Genomic DNA, 22,042 nt, shown 5'->3' with positions numbered 1-22,042 from the left:
CAGTTCACAAATTTGTAACATTGATTTTTTTCCACCATTGAGTTATGATGATGTGGCCATTTATTAGATTTGTTGCCTTTTAAAGCTAGATGGGCGTTTATCTCCTAAACATATGTGCAATGAAAAGGTTACTGTCTGCACGTTTTTTTTCATGGGTCTCTTCTTTCTAATTTAAATTAGGGTTGGGAGGCATGTTATGACAGTCCAGTGAATGATTGGCTGAACAGCCACAAGTGCCTTTAAAAATTTAATATGCATAAATATCATTAGTTCTTTGGGGATTTAATTAAATTCAAGACTGTTCCCTTAATCTTTATACATTTAAAACAAACAGCTGCAGCAAGAAGAAGTGGAAAATGGAACATTTGTTTTTTATTGCATCGTGTGCAGTTTGCATTTGTTTTAATCAGATATTCTATATTGGAAGAAGAAATTTAACACTTCTTTTGACGTTGCACAGTCCACTTAAGAGAACGTATTCACTTATTTTCCTGTTGCTCCTTCCTAACACATCTGTCCATGGTTTGTACCTTGAATCCCTAAGCATGGATAAAAATCCCCTCATCCTCAGCCAAGGTAGGAGTGGGGTTAAACACAGCCTGAGCCAGGGGAGACTTTGCAAAAATTCAGCTCTGAATTATTACTTTGGAGTCAGCCCTGAGTCTGTGGTTGACTTCACCTTCTCATTCTTCACTGTTATTGTCCTTTCTGTGATGTGAAATGGGAATGGTAATGCTGATGTCCCATGTGTGGTGGCTGGCAATCAGCTGAAGGAAAGTGCTGCGTATACAGGGTAATATAAAATGCTAATGACCTCCCCTGCTTTTTAAGAGTCTGCTTCTGTGAGCACCACTGCCCTCTTGCTACGAGGAATTTAGCTCACAGAGATTGAACCGGGAGAAGAGATGTTCAAGCTCCTCTTCTAGGAACTGGTTAATATTCAGTGCTCCACGAATCCTTCTCTTTATGCACATGTGGTGAAAACACAGTACGTTTGTTCTCAGAGGCTAGCAACAGAAAGCAAAACAAAAACAGTCCACAAAGGAGAAGGAAATTATTCAGAGATGATCTGCTTGGTTCTTGTTAATTCTCCTTCTCGTGGCAAGTCCAGTGTTTAATGCCCTGAAGAGGAGAAAGAGATTTCTTGTACTTAGGAAAGGGCACTGAGTGCTCAAGGTTTCAGTGCTGTGCTCTCAAACTTTTTGCCACAGGGAGACATGGCAATTTTCATTCAGTTTTTTTCTGTTTGTCTGCCCGAGGAGCGGGCTTTCACCTCTCGTAATGTCAGCTGCCTGAAAACCAGAGTCCAGTCCAAAAGCTGTTGCCTAGACTGCCTCTGTGCTCAGGCAGCTCCAGGTGGCAGTTTAGCCCTGCTGTCTTAAAATGGGATGAACTCCCTTCTGGAGTTTTTGTCTTCCTCCGTTGACTCTCGCCCATAGACCAGGCTCTGACTTTAAGATCACCAAAGACAGGGGAGGTGAGTCCTACCCCTGCCCTTCGGTACTGTCAGGCAGAAGCTACACCGAGGGACTGGCTCAGACAACAGCCGTACAGCAGGGGCAGCTTGAGCTCGGGGAAGCTTTTTGCACTGAACCAAGGGGTACGCTTCCTAGGAAAGTGCTGAGGTCGAGACATTAAAGTGACGGACGCACAGAAATATTTGCAGGTTTTTGTAGAATGACCTTTCCGAGGAGCTCTCTGTGTGCCCAAGCAATAGTTTTCAAACAGTGCAGCAAATCTGTAAAATACCCTAGGTTGGAGGGACCTCTGGAGGTCTCCTGTCCAAGCCCTTGCTCAGAGCGGGTCCAGCTTGCTCCGGCTGCTCAGGGTCTTGCCCTAGAGGCAGGTTTTGAGTATCTCCAAGGGTCGGGAGGTTACCCCAAGCAATGTGAACCAGGCTATCTGGAGCTGTAGAATCTTCTGGGTGTTTCAAGGTGCTGTTCTCATAAGGTACAAAGATACTTTTGGTAGGGACGGCTGGCCTTGGCTCCCAGGGAATTCAGCTGGAGCTGGGAAAACTCGACGTCTCTTTTTGCAGGGCTGTGCCTACAGTGAGGGCTGTTTATACAACAGCACCGTATAAAGCTATTCAGAAATGATTAGTTCCTAGCACTGGAAATTTCCCAGTGTTTATGTTAATCCATCACAGAATTTTTATCCATTAAAGACTAATTTTGCTCCTGAAAAATGTGACAATGATAATGACTTGATCCTGTGTATGTGGAGAACTATTCTATTTCCTTTATTCCCTAAAATTTAGTTTTACTTTTCTTTTTTGCTCCTATTTTTGCTTCTTTTGCATCATTAAAAAGATGATTAACGAAGCAAGTAAAGCAAGCAGAAACTGCTTAATCCTTCTAATTGATAATGAATCAAGGATACCTGGGACAAATGCTTCTTGCGTCATGTCAAACTAGGTCTGAAACACTCACAGAACAATACTTAGTAACAATCTTTTTTAATCTAGAGTCCATAATTCACACAGAGTCTAGAATGGGCTAAATTGTATAAACAAATATAGATATACATGTAAATATATAAATATTTCACCCTAATCTTTTGAAAGTCATTTTTACTGAAATTCTTCTGTGATGGTTCCTTATGACTAAAGTCCTTTTTGCTGTAGCAGACTGTTTCCTGTAGAGTCACCATCGGTGAAACTAGCTGAAGTGCTAACATGTGAATTATTATAATTCAGTTTTGCACATAATGCTTCAGTAAATTAGGACCATACTTGTCTGCCAAAGTATGGAAAACAATGAATGTGCCAAAAAATCCACATGGAAAAATATCCACTTATAAAGAGTAATGGGATGTTATCCCAGTTCTCGTGCTGGACTGCAGCCCTGCCTCCGTACCTGTGGTTTGGGAGCTGCTCCATCACCACATATTTCCTTCCTCTCAGCCCACTTCCTGGCTTTAATGAGAGGAAAGGTGAGCATCACCCCTTGGGAAATACTCATTTTATTGGCCTGGGGTTGAGATGAAAGAGCCACAAGAGAAGTGTAGATGCTGTGCTTACATCCAGTTTCCCACAGCGGGAACAATTTCAGTTTGCTTGGAGCCCCAGAGAGCCCAGAGGAGCCAGCAACTCCTTCACCCATCCGTCTTGATCTCTCCCGACTACTGCCTTCATGGTGATGGGGATACTTTGTGTTGCTCTTGGCTTTCCACAGAGTGTTGGGCTCAGCCAGGCTGAGCCCGGCTCCCACGCCTGTGGCAGCCAGTTTGGCACGAGTGCTGCAAAGTTTCCACAATCACTGCTGCACTGGCAGTGATTCCTCTGAAAAGCAGATGTATGATTAGATGGGCTTATACAACATTCAATCTTGCTTTTAGTAGTAGTTTCCTGTACATGGCTGTAAATCCTAGAGTGGTTGATGAGTTTATATAGTGCATCCTTACTCTAACGATATATTTCCCCACATCCTCATAAATTGTTGTCTATTTGTATTTTTCTTAAATGGCTTCATAAATCCATATATATTGGTCTAGCCCTAAATATAATTATGAACGTTTTATTCATTGGCAGACTTCTGGCATGATCATAAATCCCAGTCCTCCAGGCTACTATCACCTTTCCACGTGTGTGCACGCGTGGACACCCACTCACCCGCCCATATGCACTCCTCAGGCTTCTATAAATCATTGGCTTTTGGCCTGAGATGAGAGCAGAGACTTACTGCTCCTTCTTCTACAGTCTTCCCAGGCCTGCTCCAGAGGAATAGTTATAAACACATGAAAGCAGCTAAGAACATAAAGATGTTAGAGCTGATCCCATAGGGCTTATTTAGGTGACACCAAATTCCCACTTATAGTAAGCGTACTACTAAACAACCAGGAGTCCGATTCAGCACACCCATGCCAGAATCAGCGGTGCTCTTCATGCTGTCCTACAGTGTCCACAGCCTTTTCCTAATTTCACAGCAGTGTTGGGACGTGGGTTATTCCGGGAGGGTTAAGGTTTTGTTCCTTTTGTCAGGCAGTAAATCTGTCTTAGTTGGAAGTATTGCTACCCCTGCTGTCATTTGTCCTCAGCAGCTCTGGGGCAGGGCAGGTGGTAGCTAATGGAGTGGCTGGGACATGAGGTGTCCCCTGGCACCTCAGATGGGATGTTGAGCTGAGTTCTGCCTCTGGGAAAAAAGTTGGATCTTGAGTTTTATAGGAGCCTTCTTGGCATTATACAAAGGTAACTAACTCTGGTGCTGGGGGAAAACACTTTTGGTGTTGGTACATAACCCAACATTGAGAGTTTATTAATCACTATATGCTTGTTTAATAAGAAACTACAAAAATTGAGCAAAGATACAGAAACACCTGATGGACTAAACATGAAGTCCCATTCTGGGGGAGAAAGAATAACTTATCAGCAGTGGAACACATTTCCCAGAGACTGACTCCAGACACAGAAGAGACCTGTTTGCCAGCTCTTAGCAAACAGCAAACCTCTCCACTTTCTGAACAAAGACATTGGAGTATTTTTTCCCTCCCCTCTGGAATTCCCAGCCAGGCCCCAGAGGAGCAGAGAGGAGGGAGTCCCCCGAGGTACTCCGTGAATGCAGTATTTCATGCAAAGGAATCTTTATCTTTATTATGCTCTCCTTTTGTACTGCTGCAGCAGCATCAAGTGGCACATAAAATCTAGCTGTATTTTTTAATGGTTTTAATAGCTAAGGTGGGTGACTCTGATGTGTGTTTTACAACTGTAAAGTACTAGAAACATTCACTCCTGGGAAAGAGTGGTCAGATGTTAAGGATTCCTATCTAGAGCCATGAGTAACATTTATCTCAAGATATTCCAGTTTCCTACATTTCCAAGTTTGTATGCAGCACTTGTGAAGGCAATGGAATTTGAGGGTGGGAGGGACCCAGGTGTGATATTAAAGCAGAGGTTTAAGGACACTACTGGTTTTTACAAAAATTTGTTTCTCCTTCTTGCTTGTTTTGATTGTTTGGGATTTTATTAGAGCATCTCTTCTCTTTCTTTTTTCTTTGTTTTACTTTTTCTTCTTTTTTCCTGTTTTTTCTCTTCTCTCTCCCTTCCTTCTCTTCCTCCTTCTCCTCCTTCTTTTGTCCTCCTTTTCTCCTCCTCCTTCTCTTCTTCTTTCTCCTCTTTCTCTTCTTCTTTCTCTTCTTCCTTCTCTTCCTTTTTCTCCTTTCCCTCTTTTTTCCTTTCCTGACATTTGTTGTAGTTACAGTGATTCCTAAGGCATGGTGCTAGTATGCTAACACCCATCCCCAGGCTGCTTGCTACAATAAGGCTTACTTCTGCTACACAGCTATTGTACCTGGGGCTTCCAGCTCAAATTTGTTTATCAACCTGTCACAATTATTATACTTCCAGGGCTGGTATTGTAATAGATTCTTTACCCTTTGTACAAAAGAGTGTATCTAGGTAAAACAAATGAACCTAACAACAAAATTGTTAACCTTCCTGTGTGTAATGTATATCCCAAAGGGAAACAGATTCCTTAACTCCTTTTAAAAACAATCTTCTAAGGAGGGTTCCAAAAAGACTATTGAGAAATAGCTTTGTTCACTTCCCTCTCTTCTGAAGTATCCTACTTCCATCAGGGAGGAAACGTCCTCTGAAGCTCACTATACTTCTAATCTCCATGCTACCAAATTTTCCCTCCTCCCTGCCAAAAGTAAAACATCTACTCACTTGTGTAGGGCCTATCCAAGAGCACCCATCAGTGCTACCAGCACGGTGCTAACTCAGCAGCGGCATTTAAGAGCTGTGTAATGCATGCACATGTACAGCGATGTGTATGTCCATTGGTGATCAAGGGAAAAACTAAACTAGATGGAGATAGGGACTTCTAGGGACTGGCCAGGGGAGGAGGAGGAGAAGGAGTATCATCTGAGGAAGCCCTGGTCCCTGTTAGTCACTTGTAAGGAACAGCAGCAGAATTGGATAACCGGAGGAGGAGCGCTCGTGTTTTGCCAGCTGAACTTGCTGTACCTATCTCTCACTCTCCCTCTGTTGCTGTAAATCCCTCTCTGGTGTGGCAATTTTACCCAGAATTAAATATAGCTTGTCTCTGTGCCTGATGGGCCTGGAGCTGACATGCTAAGGAGCTAAAGCATATGTTAAAAATAACTCACTTTGAATGCATGTGGTTCTGTGGTTGAATGCACAGTTCTGTGGTTTAGACGGCCCATTCTTTTACTGCTGCGTAAATAGACTTTGGCAAGATTTAACAAACACTGCACTCTGCTTTTTGCCCCTGTAAAGTGTGTGTGTGGCAGGGGGCATCCCATACATACCCACATCCACACACAGTACAGTCAGGGTGCATATTGCTATGTAGACCTTCACTCATGTTTATTTGCTTTCAAAGCCTTGTGATACAGCACTGAGACCTGAGCTCCTTTTATAGGGACAACAGCTATTTTGCTCCTCTATTCCTGCGTGCCTGGAAACCCCAGGAGATGAACTGTAACTGAAGCGAGCAGGAGCTTTAGGAGCCGAGCTTGGATAGCTACAGAAACCAAAGTGGGATAAGAAAAGATAAGAAAGAAGTATCAAAGGGTTGCAGGCCAGTGTGGTGTGCAGCAGGGGAAATAGGTATGTTTGTGCCATTAAACCTTCTGTACAGGGGAGGTTTCTGTAAAAATAATGTCTTGTGGCAGTTTCATAGCTCAGTACCTAGTATTGAAATGCAGAGAATTAGAGGCCCATGAAAGAGGGTCACTGTGAATTCTCTCCCGTCCTCTCCTACCTTGAAGGCATGATAGTCAGCAGCCCTCGTTCAGTGCCTGATATCTTCTAAGCTGCAAAAGGAGCCCATAAAAAGTTCACCCTTATCCTGGTGGTAACAGTGCAGTGACCTCCAGGATTTCTGAGTTCTCAGGCTGGATTTTCCCATTTCCGTGTGCTGTTAGAGCAGACAGGGACATCCCAACAGCATGATGTCATGCAACGACTTTGTCTTTCACGGAGCAATTGGCTGTGAAATGTCCTCCTGTGAGGGCCAGGACCTCTTACACCCAAAGCAGACGTGAGCATCGGGGAGTGAGGCAACCACAAAGAACGGGCTGTGGAGTGTGGTTCAGGCTGCCAACTCCTGGAGCAAATCAGAGCAGGAGAGATCCTGAGCCAGCTGATGCTGCTGGCAGAAGCACCCTCCTGTCAGCATAAAAAGAGTTTATCTTATCTTCTCTACGTGGCTTCTGGTCCTGATGTGCACCCAAACACCCTCCTGCCTCTCTGTGGGTTGGGTTAGCACCAGAGACCCTGCAGAGTGCTCTGCCAGGCATTCACAGGCTTTTGGTAATGAGTCTTTGGGTGACATTGAATCTTCTTCCTTAGAGACTCTAACCCAGAGAATGAAATCACCACTGCATGTTACCCCTTCTGAGAAAGGGCTGACATTACAGATATCCCAGCTATGAGCCCAAATGGGCCCTACTTTTCCACTGCAGCTAGAAATATGTGCTCAAGATGTAGATAAAAGTCAAATGGCCAAGCCATCCTGAGAGGACTTCCCTACAATGTTGATAAACATTGTACTGAACTTACGTAAGGATTATTTTGCCAGCAACCTTAACATGTAATGCCAAAGTTACTCAGCTTTATAGCGCTCTAGTATCAAGACAACAGATGTGCGTATATGAGACTAGTGTGGCTGGTGCTGTCAGGTGTCTAGATGTGCGATTACAATTCAGCTCCGCAAGCTCCTGTCAGAAGTAACAATTCCCTTGCTTTTCCATTTGCATTTCGTTTTTTGTTTCAGAAGATTAGGGAACCTGTCCTCTCTTCAAATAAAACACTGGAAATTGCTCACTATGCTCTTGAGGGCTCTGCCCATCTTCCCAGGCTTCCTTGTGGGTTCAGGCTTTATGCAACCATTAGCGAGCACTGAACCCTACTCACTGTCAGAAGCAAACAATGTGCTCTTGTGTTTATTGTTTATAACATCTGCAAATTATCCTGCCTTCTAGGATATTCCTTCCCTGGCATCTCTGCTCTGCCTGCAGGGATGCAGGCAATACCCCAGAGCACCTTCTCCTCATGGGTGAGCAAGATAACGCAGTGACCTCTCTCTCGCACAGCGTGGGAGCAGCTGTGTGGGGCATGCAAGGGCTCTGGGCTGAAAGGACCTTGTATACTCCTCAGCAGCAGCTACGGGTTCTCCCTTGACAAGCGACAGGCACATTAGGGTATCTTGTGGCTTTGCATGCAAAAGGGACCCCTGTTTGGAAGGATAAACGGAATTTTGCGTGTTAGGGCTTCAGAAAAGTGAGAATACCAGAGGGTTGGTACTTTGCCAAACCTGCTATGAGGTGACAGTGATGGGGTTTCCATAAGGAGGTCTTGCAAAGGCCTCATAGCCTCTTTGAGATCCTATCTGATTCCTACAGGCAGGTTTACTGGGGAGTGGTTCTGCAGCCTCCCCACGTGCACGTGGTGTGCATGGACATGGTGGTGCCAAGTTCCTGCCAGAGCACAGCTCCTTCTGTCCCCGACAGGCTCTTACACTGATGTGCACCTTCCAGTGAAGATAACAAAGTCAGTTCCTAACCACATTAAAATAGTAATTTCTCCCTATTCCCACTTTTCTGAAGGAGGCAAGGGAGGTATTACCTGTTAATGGTTTTCAGGGATGTCAGTTCAATTACTTGGTTTGCTCTGCTGCTTTGTTTGCATGGACTGCTTTTTTAAAAAAACAATTATGTCAAAACTAGAGGTAAAATATCAACAGTAGAGGCAAGCTGGGTCATACCCAGTTGCACAACAAAGAACAAGAATCTGTTCAGCTCTCAGATCGCAATTGTTAGCAGGCGCAAGACTCTCATCTCTGTTACCTCTATAGGCTTTTCTCTCTAGACTGGCTTTCCTTTGATGGCTTATATTTGAAGTGTCCAGTGCTTTATCTTCTAGTGTTTTCTATTGATTTTGCTCTCTTATTCTGCTCCTATTTTCTTCTTTAGGTCTTTCCCTTCTGTTGCAGCCCTCACTGATCTGAATGGATTTCATGGGTTACAGCAACCCTGGCCGACAAAGTGGGCCATTTATGTGCGCTGAACATCTGCAAAACGGAAATTCATGTGCACCAAATAATCTCTTGGATAAAGCACAATAGCTCCAGATTTCTTAGAAACACGGATGCTGTGGCAGCTCACAAGCTTCAGATTCAAAGCTGGAGTTGTCCTTTCCCAAAATGTAGCAGTGTTCAGATCTGGGATTATCTCTACATCAGCTGTATAAAAATAAGCAAGCAGGAAAATCAACGCCCTTGTGAGTTTAATTTTGTTCTTAAACAGTAGGAATGAAAAATATAGAAGTCTGTCTCTCTGTCTGCCATCGTTGTTTTTCATTACCCTATTTTTGAAAGAGAGAGTCTGACTTTCAGCCTAAAATATAAAACAAAGAATAGATTTGAGAATGAGATAAGAACTCAGCCTTCTCACAAGTGTCTTTTCTGTCTATACTGCTGGTTGGCTTCCAGATACAGTTTGGCTCTACATCAGGCTCAAAGGGTGGATCCTCACATACAACTTTGAATCCTGGCAGTGTACATGTTTACATGTAGCCTATCTGTCTAGATGTTTTTTACAGTTGGCAGAGTAAAACAGGCTTCTCTGGGCTATGATTTGTCTTACTATGAGGTAGACTATTACATGCGTTACTTTGGAGGTGTGTCACACTTTGGGGGTGTGTCATACTTTGGGACCCATTGCTTGCAGAGGAAGTTTGGTTATCCAGCCCAGATATGCTCATCTATACTTTGGAAATCCAGAGCTGGTTCCCACTCTGTCCATGAGGAGTGGATGCTTGGGAAGAACTGAGCGTAGTTATCTGCGGGTGGACTGACTTGTATTTTCTCCATCTGTGTGACCTTGCATGAAAGAGTGCTTCGTCTCTGCTTGTCAGCGCAGTAGTGCAGTGAGAACAAGGTTCCGCTCTGCTAAAGAGCCCCAAAACCCATGTCTGTGCCCCAGGGGGCACTTGCGTGCTAGCGACGGGGGTGGTGGGTGCATCTGCACTGCAGAAGGGGCTCTTACCTAAACTTAACAACAACGTAGCTGTCACCAAGGCAAGGAGCAAACTGGAGTGCAGCTTGCTGCACTAGGATAACCAGTGGTGAGCAAGGAAAGCCTGGGACAGCCCCTGCTCATGCTGCCTGGGCTACACACCGGGCAGTGCCCAAGCCGGCAAGACTGAAGCTTTCCAGAGTGAGACAGGTTGGGGTGTCTGCACAGGCTGCCTGCTGGGAGGTGTTGCATGTATTCATGTGGCTGTACTGTCAAGCGACCAGGCACTGTGTGTAGCAATGAGGGCGGGAGGTGGTTTCCACCCACTAAAAACTTGCCACCTCTGTCGAAAATAAGACAAAGGAATAGAGGACTGTCAGAAAATGAAGAAACGGTCAAAACAAGGTGAACCTCTTCACCTCTCTCTCCAGGTCGCTACCCACAGCAAAACAAAGGCACCTACATCCCGATCCTAGTAGGTGATGTGCTGAAACCTGGCGAGTGGGGAGCCAAGATTACCCACAAGGAGAACAACTCCATCCGCTTGTCCATCATGTCCTCTGCCGCCTGCATCGTTGGGAAGTTTCGCCTGTATGTTGCTGTCTGGACTCCCTTTGGCATCCTCCGGACACACAGAAACTCCGCGACCGACACTTATATCCTGTTCAATCCCTGGTGCCAGCGTAAGTACCTTCTCAGAGTCAAAGGTTCACATTTTCTGCTGGTGGGCTCGCCGGGTTTTGGGAGGGGGTGGGCCAGGAAGCGGAGCTTGGTAGCGAGGAGGTTGGAGGCAGGCCAGTTTGGATCTGGAAATTGCATAGTAACTCTGCCAAGAGGCAAGTCTTTCAGGCTGGGGAATACCCCTGCGTGAGTGGGACTCCATGCTGCGGACCTGTGCCTGTGCTGTAGCTGCAGTCTGCAGTTTTATGAGACCAAGCCCGTGTTTACCAGCTCAGACAGCATGATAATGCTCCGTTTCTAGTAGTAAATATACTCCGAGGCTTTGCTTCGACTTCGGTGGGCATCAGTGTGAGCCTCCTGCCTGCGTGTGTGTGCCTTAAACTGACAAGTCAATACAGGCATGGTTTTTTCCAGGATTTGGTGTGCAGCAGGATGTGGCAGCATCCCATACTCTGTTGAGTTACACTGCTGATTGCCACATTTAGGATTGAACATCTGCAGCCGAAAGCCTCCAGGAATTCAATGGGAGCTGCTGCTCCTGCACAGGTTGGGTGGCATCAGCCACTGTGGCATCGCTGGTGGTGCCTTCCCACCACTACACGATATTTGCCCTTATAACTACCCCTTTAGTGGTGACTAATCACCAGCAACCCTGTCCTCTGTGAGGAACAGAACATTTTGCAAATAAGCCTTTTTTTATAATCCAGTGGGTTGAAGAACAATTTATTTTTTTTTAAATCTCCCTGGATCCTGGGTAAAATCAGTGCTTATGCTGGCAGAATTGTATTTTACCTAATGAACTCCATGTGTGGCTTTAAGGAGAGCGCAAGCAGAACCAGAGATGTTTGGCTCAGCCTATTGACAGGCTATAGCACTGCGTCTGAGCTTCTGACACTTGTAAGGCTCCAAGTCATACATATTGCTATATATTTAGGTCACCAGTTAACTTTAATATTCTCCCACTACCCTCCTTCATCTTTCAATTTTTTTACCAGACTATTTGCATCAAATAATCCCATATGAAAGAAGGGCCATCCTATCGAGTGACGAGTAAGTTTAGTGTTATTAATAGAGTCCATTATTCAGCTGCACTACTGTCAGTACATCGAATGATTTGTGCTGAATTCATTACTTGCCCCTGGTCCAAGGGAATATAAGCAATGATTAGCTTATGCATTATTTAGGAAGATATATGTTAATGCTGAGTAAAGCAGAGTTAGTTAAGCGGGAACAGGAGGGAAGGGCAGGGCCCAAGGCCCCACAACACAGTGAGATACTTCTGAAAGCAGTATAGAGGTTGGTACATCAGAGCAGCACGCTAATGGTTTAGTCTGGGAGAGGAGGGAGAGTGTGTAACAGAAAGAGAAGAATCATTGCCAAAGATATGACCCACTGGTGAGCAGACAAAACTGCTCGAGGTTTGTGAAGGCATCATCGGTCTGTCACAGCACCAGCTAGGGAGGTGCGATTCTCCGCCCCAAGGTAGAGCATCCCTTGGCTTTAGTCCTGACTATTGTAACAGCCAGTTTGTTAGCCAGCACGGTGACTGTAGTGGCTCAGCACATCCTTGGAAAGGGATAAACCCCAAAGAAAAAGCTTCTTAAATTGCTTCAGGTTGCCTCATGACTAGCACACAACTAGCTAGGGCTGCATGCAGCCCTAATGTGGAGAAAAAAATGCAGTGTGGGGGCTTGACTACCCCACTGTGGTGTGACTAGGAGCACACAGCCTGATTCAAGGTGCTGGTCAGGGAGTGGGAAGGGGAAAATCAATCCCTTCTTCACACCTCCTTCTGCACCAGCCCAGTGTGCTGACTGGTCCGTCTCTGTTCATGGCACACGGGTGCTGCGCTCTCCTGTGCCCTCCCTCCCTCACACCTGAGCTGAATGGGGCCAAAAGCCAGCAAGATTAAAACCACAGCATGGGAGCAAACCTGCAGGGAGCAAGACATGCAGCAGTTGCCTCCGACAGCAGCCATCGGCAAGGCCGATGGAAAAGCTCTGCTTCAGGAAAGCAAAAGAGAGTCCCTGGGCAGCAGGGATGTGCTGTGTGCCCCCAGTCCCAGGGGAGGCAACTCGGGGTCGCCCCTGGAGAAACACATTTCTGTCTCCAGCTTACATGTTCAGGTGTGTCTCAATGACTTCAGGTCCTGTCCCTTGCTAACTATTGTAGTTTTCGTTTTCTGCATGTTTCATTTGGATTTGGATTTATTCTCATTTCTTGCCCCTACTTTTACTCCTAGGTAGTTTGGGCTAATTGGCTCCTATATCTGCCTTTTCGCCCTTTCCTTGTGTTAGAAAACCAGGGACTATTTCTGCACGCTTTATCCCCTGGCTGGAAAAGATTGTTCAGTGGAATGACAAAAAGGTATAAAAACTGAGGCAGTTAAAGTGCAGAGAAAACAATAGTTTGAAAATCTCCTAGACTTGTTTGCTGGGTTAATAGCTAAGCAGAAAAGTCTGAGCGAAAAGCCTCATTAAAAAGAGAGAAGGCTGATGCTAGGAATGAATGGGGATTGTTATAGCAGGGAGCAGAGTATGGGTTCTGTCAGTGTCTAGCGCAGATTTCCGACTCATCATTTTGGAGAAACATCAATGTGTCAGTATCAGCTTTTCTTTAAGACAGAGGCATTTATGCCCTTTCTTATTACTCCTTTTTTCACTGTAGTTCAGTTTTGACATATCTTCCCAGCCAGGTATGCGGGGGTTTTTCTGCTGTTTCAGAACAAGTTTGAATACTTTACCAGTCAAGCTACAGAGTACTTTGCTTCCAAAATCATCAGATGCTTTTACGTGTTTTAGTCCCCTTAGCTACCTTTAAGGCTGATCACCAAGAATACTTTAGATGCAGAGCCTGATCCTGCAAAATGACATACACCAGTCCCAAACATCTGGGAATCCAGCAAGCTAGTGGATTGAGGTTTCAGATACTCAGGTGAAATTTGCATTACTTAATAAGCAACGTAAAGCCTGTGAGGAAAGGCAACATCCTTTCTTCCGCCAGCTGAAATAGTTGGGAAAAACAGATGTGCTTTTGGGCATGCAGAGCCCTCTTCAGTTCTGAAACAGAAGATACAAATGGCAAGTAGTTACGGATAACTTCTTGGAATTTAACTTAACTCTTAGCAGTATCAGACTACATGAAAGCAGAGAAGGGCTCCTTTGATCTGGATATTGTGAGCTCTTTCTGAGGAGGTGCTGAGTCCCAGCAACATTCTGCTGGGGATCATTCAGTGCTTAGCAGGAAAAGACCTTGCATTGGCTTGTGTGGCTCCGTCACAGGTGGAGATGCACAGTGTATCTGAGTGAGCTACAGACTCTGTGGGCTGAGGTGTGCGTTTCATTCACCCAAGCCTCCTGCAAAGTGCATTGTATTTAAGCAGTTGAATATATTCCAACTTTACTGAGTCAGTTGCACCTTTCTCCTGCTTAAATATCCTAACATGGTTTGAGGACTAGTAACATGTAGTTGACTTCGGACTCCTCTCACGTGTTCCTAGTTATCCAAATTTGGCCCAGTAATATTTTCTTGCGTTTATAGCTAAATCTTAAATTTGATCTATTGTATTGCAGATTCCACGTGTGTAAAATTCACACAGAGCTTCATCCTTTTGCTACATTAATGTAGGCAAGCGCTAATAGTTGCAAGGCAGCATGGTGATCTTGGTCCTGGATGGAGTGGGTTTTGTAGATAACTGTATTTAGCTCTTGCAGCTCAGGGTTTGCCACAATGCTGTCCTCTACCTAGCTAGAGCCCTGGGAATTTTGTGGTTCCAGCGTTCCTGGATTCCCACAGGAGCACATTGAAGGGAGGCTGGGTGCTCAGGGCAAGCCTGCTGCTTCCACCTCCACCCATCTGCTGGTGCTGCTGTGCTCAGTGGTCACCGTCTGCATGAAGAAATAGCATTTCCAACTCCAGGCAGTTGCTGTGCTGGGGATGGGGTCCCCTCATACTGGGTAGGGTCCTCTCATGCTCATTCACCTTCCCAAATTGAAAGGGCTGCTCTGCACTCCTCATGTCTGTTACAAGGAGCCTGTGTTCAGTGGGATTCCTCACCTGTAGTACTGTCTTCATGCGGAGTGTATTTTCACCTTATCCATCTTCAAACAGAGAAGCATAGAGGCTAATTTGCTTCTTTGTAGCATTGCTAGTGTCTTAGTAATTTCCCAGGATAAAAGAAGTGAGCAAACCCCCCCCTAAACTGCTAGAGAAAAAGAACAAACAAACCCAGCACATTTCTGTGGAATTCTTCTGTTTGTCAGATGTGAGCCTCCACTTGCACAAAATAATTAGGAGTTGTACTATGTAGAGCATGCTTAGCATCAAAGTAGTCACAAATGCCTCGTATTTTCTTCTAAACAGTCTCAAGGGTAGTGAAAGCTGTCAAAAATCAAAGCAGCTGGCTTCTCTGTGAAACACAGAAGCCTTTTTTACTTTCTCAAAAACCACAAATATTTTAAAATAATTGACAGAGAAGTTAATCAATTTTCATCTGATTTAGCAAAGATCACTCAGTCTCAAAATAACATAAGCATCTCAATTGATACCAACCAGATCAATATTGGTATTTTTAATCCCTGAAAGAAAACAACAGCTGTCAAGAAGGCATATGTACACACTCCACTGAATGCGTAACTGTACAGAAGAAGGTGTGAGTTCTTCTTTAAATGAGTTCTCTGTACCATTTGTATGGACATGCTTTAATAAAATCCAAAGCTCAGTGAGAAAATGCATATAACTGTTCAATCAGCAAATCAGGCAGATCCAGCCTAATGAAACAGAGCCTAGATGATCTGTAATATCTGCAACATTTTTAGTGGGATGCTACACAGAACTTGTTTTGAGCTGGGAGTTGGATCTCAAAAAAGTCATGTAATATACAGTTCCGTAAGTATGAGAGTCCCTGCTGGCATAAATAACTGCAGCTTTTTGATTCACTGTCAAGTTTTAATGCTCTCTTGCACCTGGTAGCCTCTGAATATAATAAACTCGTGATCTTCTGCTTTGTGCCTGGGTGCAGGCTGACTGGGTCATGGGTAGTGACAAGCCTATGAAGAAACTTCTGGATGGCCCAGCCCTCAGGAACTGGGTGAATACCAGCACCCCACCAAATGCAAGAGTGGGTCTCAGAGCTGCCTGCGTTAGGGAAAACCCAATAAAACCTGCCGCTTCTTTATTTGCTCGGATTCGGAGGTAGTCTGCAGTGCCTGTACAGCAACCCTGTCAAAAGCATAATAGCAGGCGCTGATGTTCTCAAATGCAATAAAAGTTTCTTGCATCTAACACCTGCTTCCCTACCATTCCTTGCACACCAACGTGGAGGTCATTATGTCACATACCTAGGCATAATCCCTCCTGTATGTATAGACATAGAGATATAAATATATCTTCATAGAAAACAAAACTTCCAGCAGGGTCAGGTGTGTAGACTGGCAGAACCTTTCACCTAGCTGAAGCCAGTGTGAGTTTTGCCATTGTATTTTTCAGAGGGCTCCGATTTGAGCTTATTTTCAGCCAAATTGCAGTTATATGGGCAAATGAAGAAGCTTTTGAGGATGATGTTTACAAGGAAGTACAAATCTGATTTGCATTTCAACAAAATACAACAAATCAATAGGCTTTTAAAAGTGAAATGATCCTCTAGTAATTTGTAGTGGGATGCTGAAAAAATCCGGTATGGCAGTAGTGAGTGGTAGTTTTGTACTTGCTCATATCAAACTATCAGAGGTTATTGCTTCCCTTTAATTTGCTATCTGGTACCACATTACTGATTTCCTCCAATTAATCAGTTCCCCGACTATTAATGGTTAAGCAGTATCTCTTAGTCTCAAAATACAAGTATTGACACAGGAAAGAAATCCTCAACTATTCTAGTGTCACAGAATCATGACCTACTTCATACTTCCCTATGAACATCTGAATAGTTTCATGTCATTCAGGATTATTTATAAATACTAATAATGGGTTATTTATGTACGTGAATCATGTTTGCAGGGTAAGAGTCCACGCATACGCTCTTGACTCTTGATATAAGACTAATCTAGGATATATCCTTTGTATATGTTTTGATAAAGATGTCTTCCAATTACTTACAGTTTTCACTTGGACACTTGAATGTCTCCTCATATTAGCTGGCCAGTCAAGATACATGGAGGAGGCATACTCCAGTCAATAACTTATGTACAGAAAAAGCAATCAAACCCTTCTGTTAATACACTATAAAAACTGTATTCCTTTTTTTTAGTGCACTACAGATTTTTCTTTGACTTGAGCTGTTTTCCATTAACATTAATAGGTTTGAAATTGTTCTTTGATCTGTTTGTATGGATGCAGAATTGCGTCATGGTGCTCCAACTTTTAAATTAGTGGTACACGGTAATCATAAAATTCTTGATAAGACATGACATTTTAATCATACTTTACAGATCCTGAGAAAACAGGCAGGAGTTGTCAGCATTTTTGCATCTTGCATGCTTTTAAGTTGTGTATCATATTCCTAACTGGGGTCACTACCTCCTTATTCTTGTACTCTGTCGAAGCAAGTAATGCTTTGTTTGATGGAAGAGGGGTAATTTTCATCAAAGATGACTGTATTATATGCTAAGATTTTTTTATCTGTCCTATATGAAAACTAAGCAACTGTGTTAACATTTATTTTTGGTAAACTGATGCAGAGGATGCCGTGTACCTGGATGATGAGAAGGAAAGAGAAGAATATGTCCTGAATGATGTTGGTATTGTTTTCCATGGAAACATCAACGAGATAAAATTGAGAAGTTGGAGTTACGGTCAGGTGAGCTATTTAGACCTTCTCTGGCTGCTCCCAGTAGGACAGCAAGTGAGTCTAATTGACACCAGACTGTGGTTGAGACTGTGGGCTCTGAAGTGCATTATTGGTGTCTCCTTCAGAAAGACGAGGGGCATAATTTTAAAATTGTATGAAGTGGGTATATGCCTAATCCAGAAAAGCAATGTTATAATAGCTAGTATTTAAAGATTTTGGTTTAGGAGCATATTTCAGATACTAAGAGGCTGCCTGTTGAAAGTTCTAATCGTTAGCTGAGGTTTCCACAGTGCAGCGGTATTTCTGATGCTATATTGTTGCTACTTCAGGCCCAAACCAATTTGGTGAAAGAGCGAAGATATTTTTTTTTTTCTTTCCATTTTTCAGCAATAGGTTGTATTGCTTTTTGATGCTTCCTTTTAGTTTTAGCAGCTTGGTGGAAATAATGCTGATCTTCCTGGGGGTCAGCTTGTCACAGGGTTCCTGTGACAAACTGGGATTTAATACGAGAGTTTTAAATTTCCTCACCACAGTGACAAAGGGGGGAAACCCCTCCCTTTGCTGCCTGGACTTGACAACATCAGTCTCCAGTGGCCTCTTGCAGCCAGTGGGAAACACCCCACGCCAGGCTGGTGTGCGGTACTGGTGTGCCTTCAGTAACATCAGACTTACTGCTTGCTTATTTTACCTCAATCTGTTTGTAAGCACTAACCAGCCTGCAAATCCCTACGGGATGAAAGAGTTAAGTTGTTGTGTGAGAACAGGAAAAAGGCATTAACAAGCAGAATCAAAATGAGCAAAGCTAACCCTAAGCTGTCACTCAGAGGTGCTCCAACGGACAGTTATTGGACACGGTGAACTCTGCTCAGCTCACCTCTTGGATTTTCACAGCAGCACAATTAAGAACGTATTGAAGTATTTCCCTAATGCTGCGGTGACGGATCCATTCAGTTTTCTTGGCACCTCCCCAGCGCAGCCTTGCAGAAGGGGCCTTCTTGCTTTGCTTTCTCTCCCTCAGCTAAAGACAGTCTCAGAGGTTGAGCTGGATGGATTGCCAGTGTGCTTGCCCTGGAGAGCTCTTTGAACTCACATCTCTCTCGTTTCCTTATTTAAGGGTACAATTTCATCTTTTTTTCCTGAGGCAGCACCGCCTTAGGGAGTTCCTGCCTCTGCACCATTCCTTTGGTTGTGTCAGTGCCGTTGTTTGCGGGGTCTGACTGTCATCCTGACTGAGGCAAAAATAACCCTTAAATAAGGGGTGGGGGGAGGGGGGAGGAGGGGAGCAATGCCACAAGCTGATGGTGCCTCTGATGTAAGAGATGTGGAACCAGATCCGGAGGCCAAAGCTGGGTGTGCATTTAAGTTGACCAAAAATGCCCCCTCCTGGTCCTTCCTTCCCCCTGCAAGTGCTTGTGCAGCCATGCAGTGAATCAGACTGGAGAGCTGATCTAGCTGAATAAGCATCTCCTTGGTTGTTTTTCTTTTTTCCCCTCCCGGGTTATTTTTTAGGCTTGCTCTGTTCCTAGGTTTGGGATTCATTCCGTGACAGATGTAAGGGGGAGGGAGAGAGGGGAATGAGTGGCTGGAGGTGGAAGGTGCTGCTTAAACCAGCTGCTGGATTTATGTCCTAAGATGCTAAATTAATGGCCTATGGTGGCTTGGCCTGAGGTGCTTATATTCTGCAAATCTGGCACCTTCCTGACACAAACACCAGCCTCCCTTGAGAAACTGCATTATTTATTTGGTTTTGCTAGGAGGTAGTTCTGTCTGGGAGGTTAGGGCTGTTCCATAGCCCTTTGTCAAGTACTTTATTCCTGTGTTGTCTGAAGTTGGAGGACCTGGTTTCCACGCTGTACTGTGGTGCACCTTTTGCTATCACTTGCCTCTGCGAAAACTGAGTGTGGCAGATGTATCTAAGGGGGCCCAAGCTAAGAGTTTTAATGGAATCAATCATTTTGTATGGGTGTAACAGACATCTCCAACTGCAAAGCAATGGAGAAATATTCTTCTGGTTCCCTCACTTCCAGTGAGATGGAAGACGTGATGTTCCTGATCTTACCCTGACAATTTCCAACCGTTAAAAACATGCACCTCCCTCATTTTCAGCAATTCCAGATGTTAAGAATAAGAACAGTGCTGTGAATGAGTAAAAGTACTAGCAGCAAGGCCTGTATTATGGATATAGCATACAACTATGTATTTTGTTTTTATGATATATAGCCCTGTACAACAGTCTGAGTAAAAAGTATAAGGCCACGTACAGTCGTAGAGGTGAAAGGTATATGGTCATATAAAAAAATACAGATAGACTTGTGCACGGTAATAATCTTAGGCTAAAAAATTGCCTTGAACAATGACAGCTGGAAGCTTTAACTCAGGTTCTAAATTAAAAAGGAACATACAGTTCAAAACTGGGTTACTAGTGGGAGATGATTCTCACAGCTGCTGTCTTTAATGAGCAGCATCAACATGAGAGGAGGAAAGGCAAGAAAAATGGACCAAGGAAGAAAAAACAACAGACCAGTTGAAACATAGCTGTAATGAATGAGGATGGAGGTGTTCCTTGTAACATGACTGTGATTCCTTTCTTCTAAGAAAGCGTAAATAGCCAGTCACTCACAAAAGCCCACAGGGGATTCAGGGGAAGTCTGAGTTTGGAAGAAATCTAGGCACATAGGAATTCTCTAGCTGAGAAAGATCAGAAGTTGAATGCTATATTGATCACTTAACATTGGTTTTTTGTGAGAAAAATAAAATAAAACAGGTGGGCATAGAGTTCTTGTTGCCGTCCTGAGTTGTCTCATGTCCACATGTTGAGCTGCATCAGCTTTGCAGCCCGCTGTGCAAATGTAATTTTAGCACGTGCATTTGGTCAGATCAGACTGTAGGCAACGTGAGATCACATCTGCCTGCAACTGACTGTGAGAAATACAGCCCTAATTCAACTGGTGCAAAAGGTGATACAGCCCCTCTTACTTTGATTTAAATGGAAGGTCATCTATTAGAAACAGGTTAGCATGAAGGAGGATGCCCGCTGAAGGCCAGCCCATCTGAATGTATTGCTCTGTAACACAACGCACATCTGTGGGCAGACAGAATCTCTTTGCCTGTGTGTTTTCTCATGTCTTGTTTTCCACCTGCAGTCTTTCCCAGGTGGCTCTGCCAAAGTTTCTTGGTCCTGAATTTGGTTTATTTCCATTTCAGCTTGTGATGGGCAGGCAGTGCCTGAGCCTGGCCCAAGTTCACTCACCTGTCCTGGCTGCCTGCTGCTGCTCTGGTTCCCCTGACATTTCAAGGGTGTCCAGCCTTACAAGTGCTGTGTTTCTACTCCGCTTCCCTCTAGGTAGCATTTTTATGCTAATACAAGAGCAGGACACTGATTTAGTTTGATTTAATGGTTTTAAATCCCTGGATAGTGAAGAAGGGCAAAACTGGCTTTAGAGTTAAGGCTACTCTGTATTGTACACTACTGCAGCAGCATAAGGCAGCTAGACTTTACAGTTTGTCCTATCTCTTCTTCTGTTAATCCAGTTATTTCACAAGCATTCATGTCATTTTGTAAATGTTGAGGTGGAAGGCAACAACCCTGACAGCAATTTCTTTCCTCTTTATTCTTTCTGTATATGCTGGCAAGATCGACAGTGTCTCATAAACTGTAGATGAGAAAGATTTAATTTGCAGGGTAAACTTCTTATTGATTTACCTCAGGTCTTGGGCACTGCTGATGACTTAAAGTGCAGAAAGCAAATTTTGATCCTGGTGAAAGTGATAAATCATTGGGCCAGATCAGAAGAAAAGTGAATTTGAAGCAGAAAGGACGGCTATGAGGGCCCGGAGTTTACGTTATCTGTTGTGAGCGTTCTCCTTGAGAAGGAGGGTCTCCACAGAATGGTTATTCACCCAAGATTATTTACATCACATACCAGTGGAGTGGACTGGAGAATCTACCATGCAATTATTCAGCTTCCCAGGGATGATACAATATCAGGTGTAGGCCTCTGGGAAACACTGATGCCTCTTTCCCTATTTGCCCAAACACCATGAGGTCAGTTTTGCTCCGACTATAAGGTGTTACTCACTAGTGAATGTCTGCTCCAGAGAAAGTAATCCAATGCAGGTGTGGGTGATGATAAGAGAGGTGTGCTGCCTTGGCGGATGTTTGCTGAAAAGGATCCATATGGCTGTGGTACCCTGAGCAATGAGAGACAGGCAGGCTTGAGGCAGAGGCAAAGAAAAGGACTTTCCCTGGCCAGGACATGGCTGAGAGTGGTAAAACACAGTGGTGTCTCTGCTTTCTTGGCTTCTGCCAAAGCTCGGCTGGTGCCTGGGATGTCACCCCCATCCCTCCCATCTTCCTTGCAGCATCAGCAGCAGTCTTGACTCTTTGGGGCTTCCTTTTCAGCTCTCTGGCCTCACTCTTCCTTCTCCTCTGCCTCTCCCCGGGCTGCCAAAGCAGCAGCTTGGGCTGGGCTCTTGCTCACTTTCTTCAGGAGGCAAAACTCAGATTGCCCTTATCTGCCAAGGAGGCCTAAGCCAGGCTGGAGACAGTTGCAAAATCAATCTAACTCTAGTAGCAGCGTGAGAGCAAAAATCCTG

At 44.3% G+C, this 22,042-nt stretch overlaps 1 protein-coding gene across 6 annotated transcripts in view; it reads left to right on the top strand.

The window, feature by feature from the left end:
- The window catches only part of F13A1 (coagulation factor XIII A chain), a 64,196-nt gene that overhangs the window by 10,784 nt on the left and 31,370 nt on the right, over positions 1-22,042 (top strand). For all 6 annotated transcript variants that reach the window (XM_049823701.1, XM_049823700.1, XM_049823702.1 and 3 more), the window contains 2 exons: positions 10,413-10,664; positions 17,337-17,455. In XM_049823701.1, the coding sequence (XP_049679658.1) occupies positions 10,413-10,664; positions 17,337-17,455 (371 nt within the window). The remainder of the gene's footprint in view (positions 1-10,412; positions 10,665-17,336; positions 17,456-22,042) is intronic.

Source organism: Accipiter gentilis, chromosome 20 (genome assembly GCF_929443795.1).
Source record: "Accipiter gentilis chromosome 20, bAccGen1.1, whole genome shotgun sequence".
Lineage (NCBI taxonomy): Eukaryota > Metazoa > Chordata > Aves > Accipitriformes > Accipitridae > Astur > Astur gentilis.
Note: the sequence above shows the minus strand (reverse complement) of the source record. Positions and strands in the feature narration are given on the sequence as shown.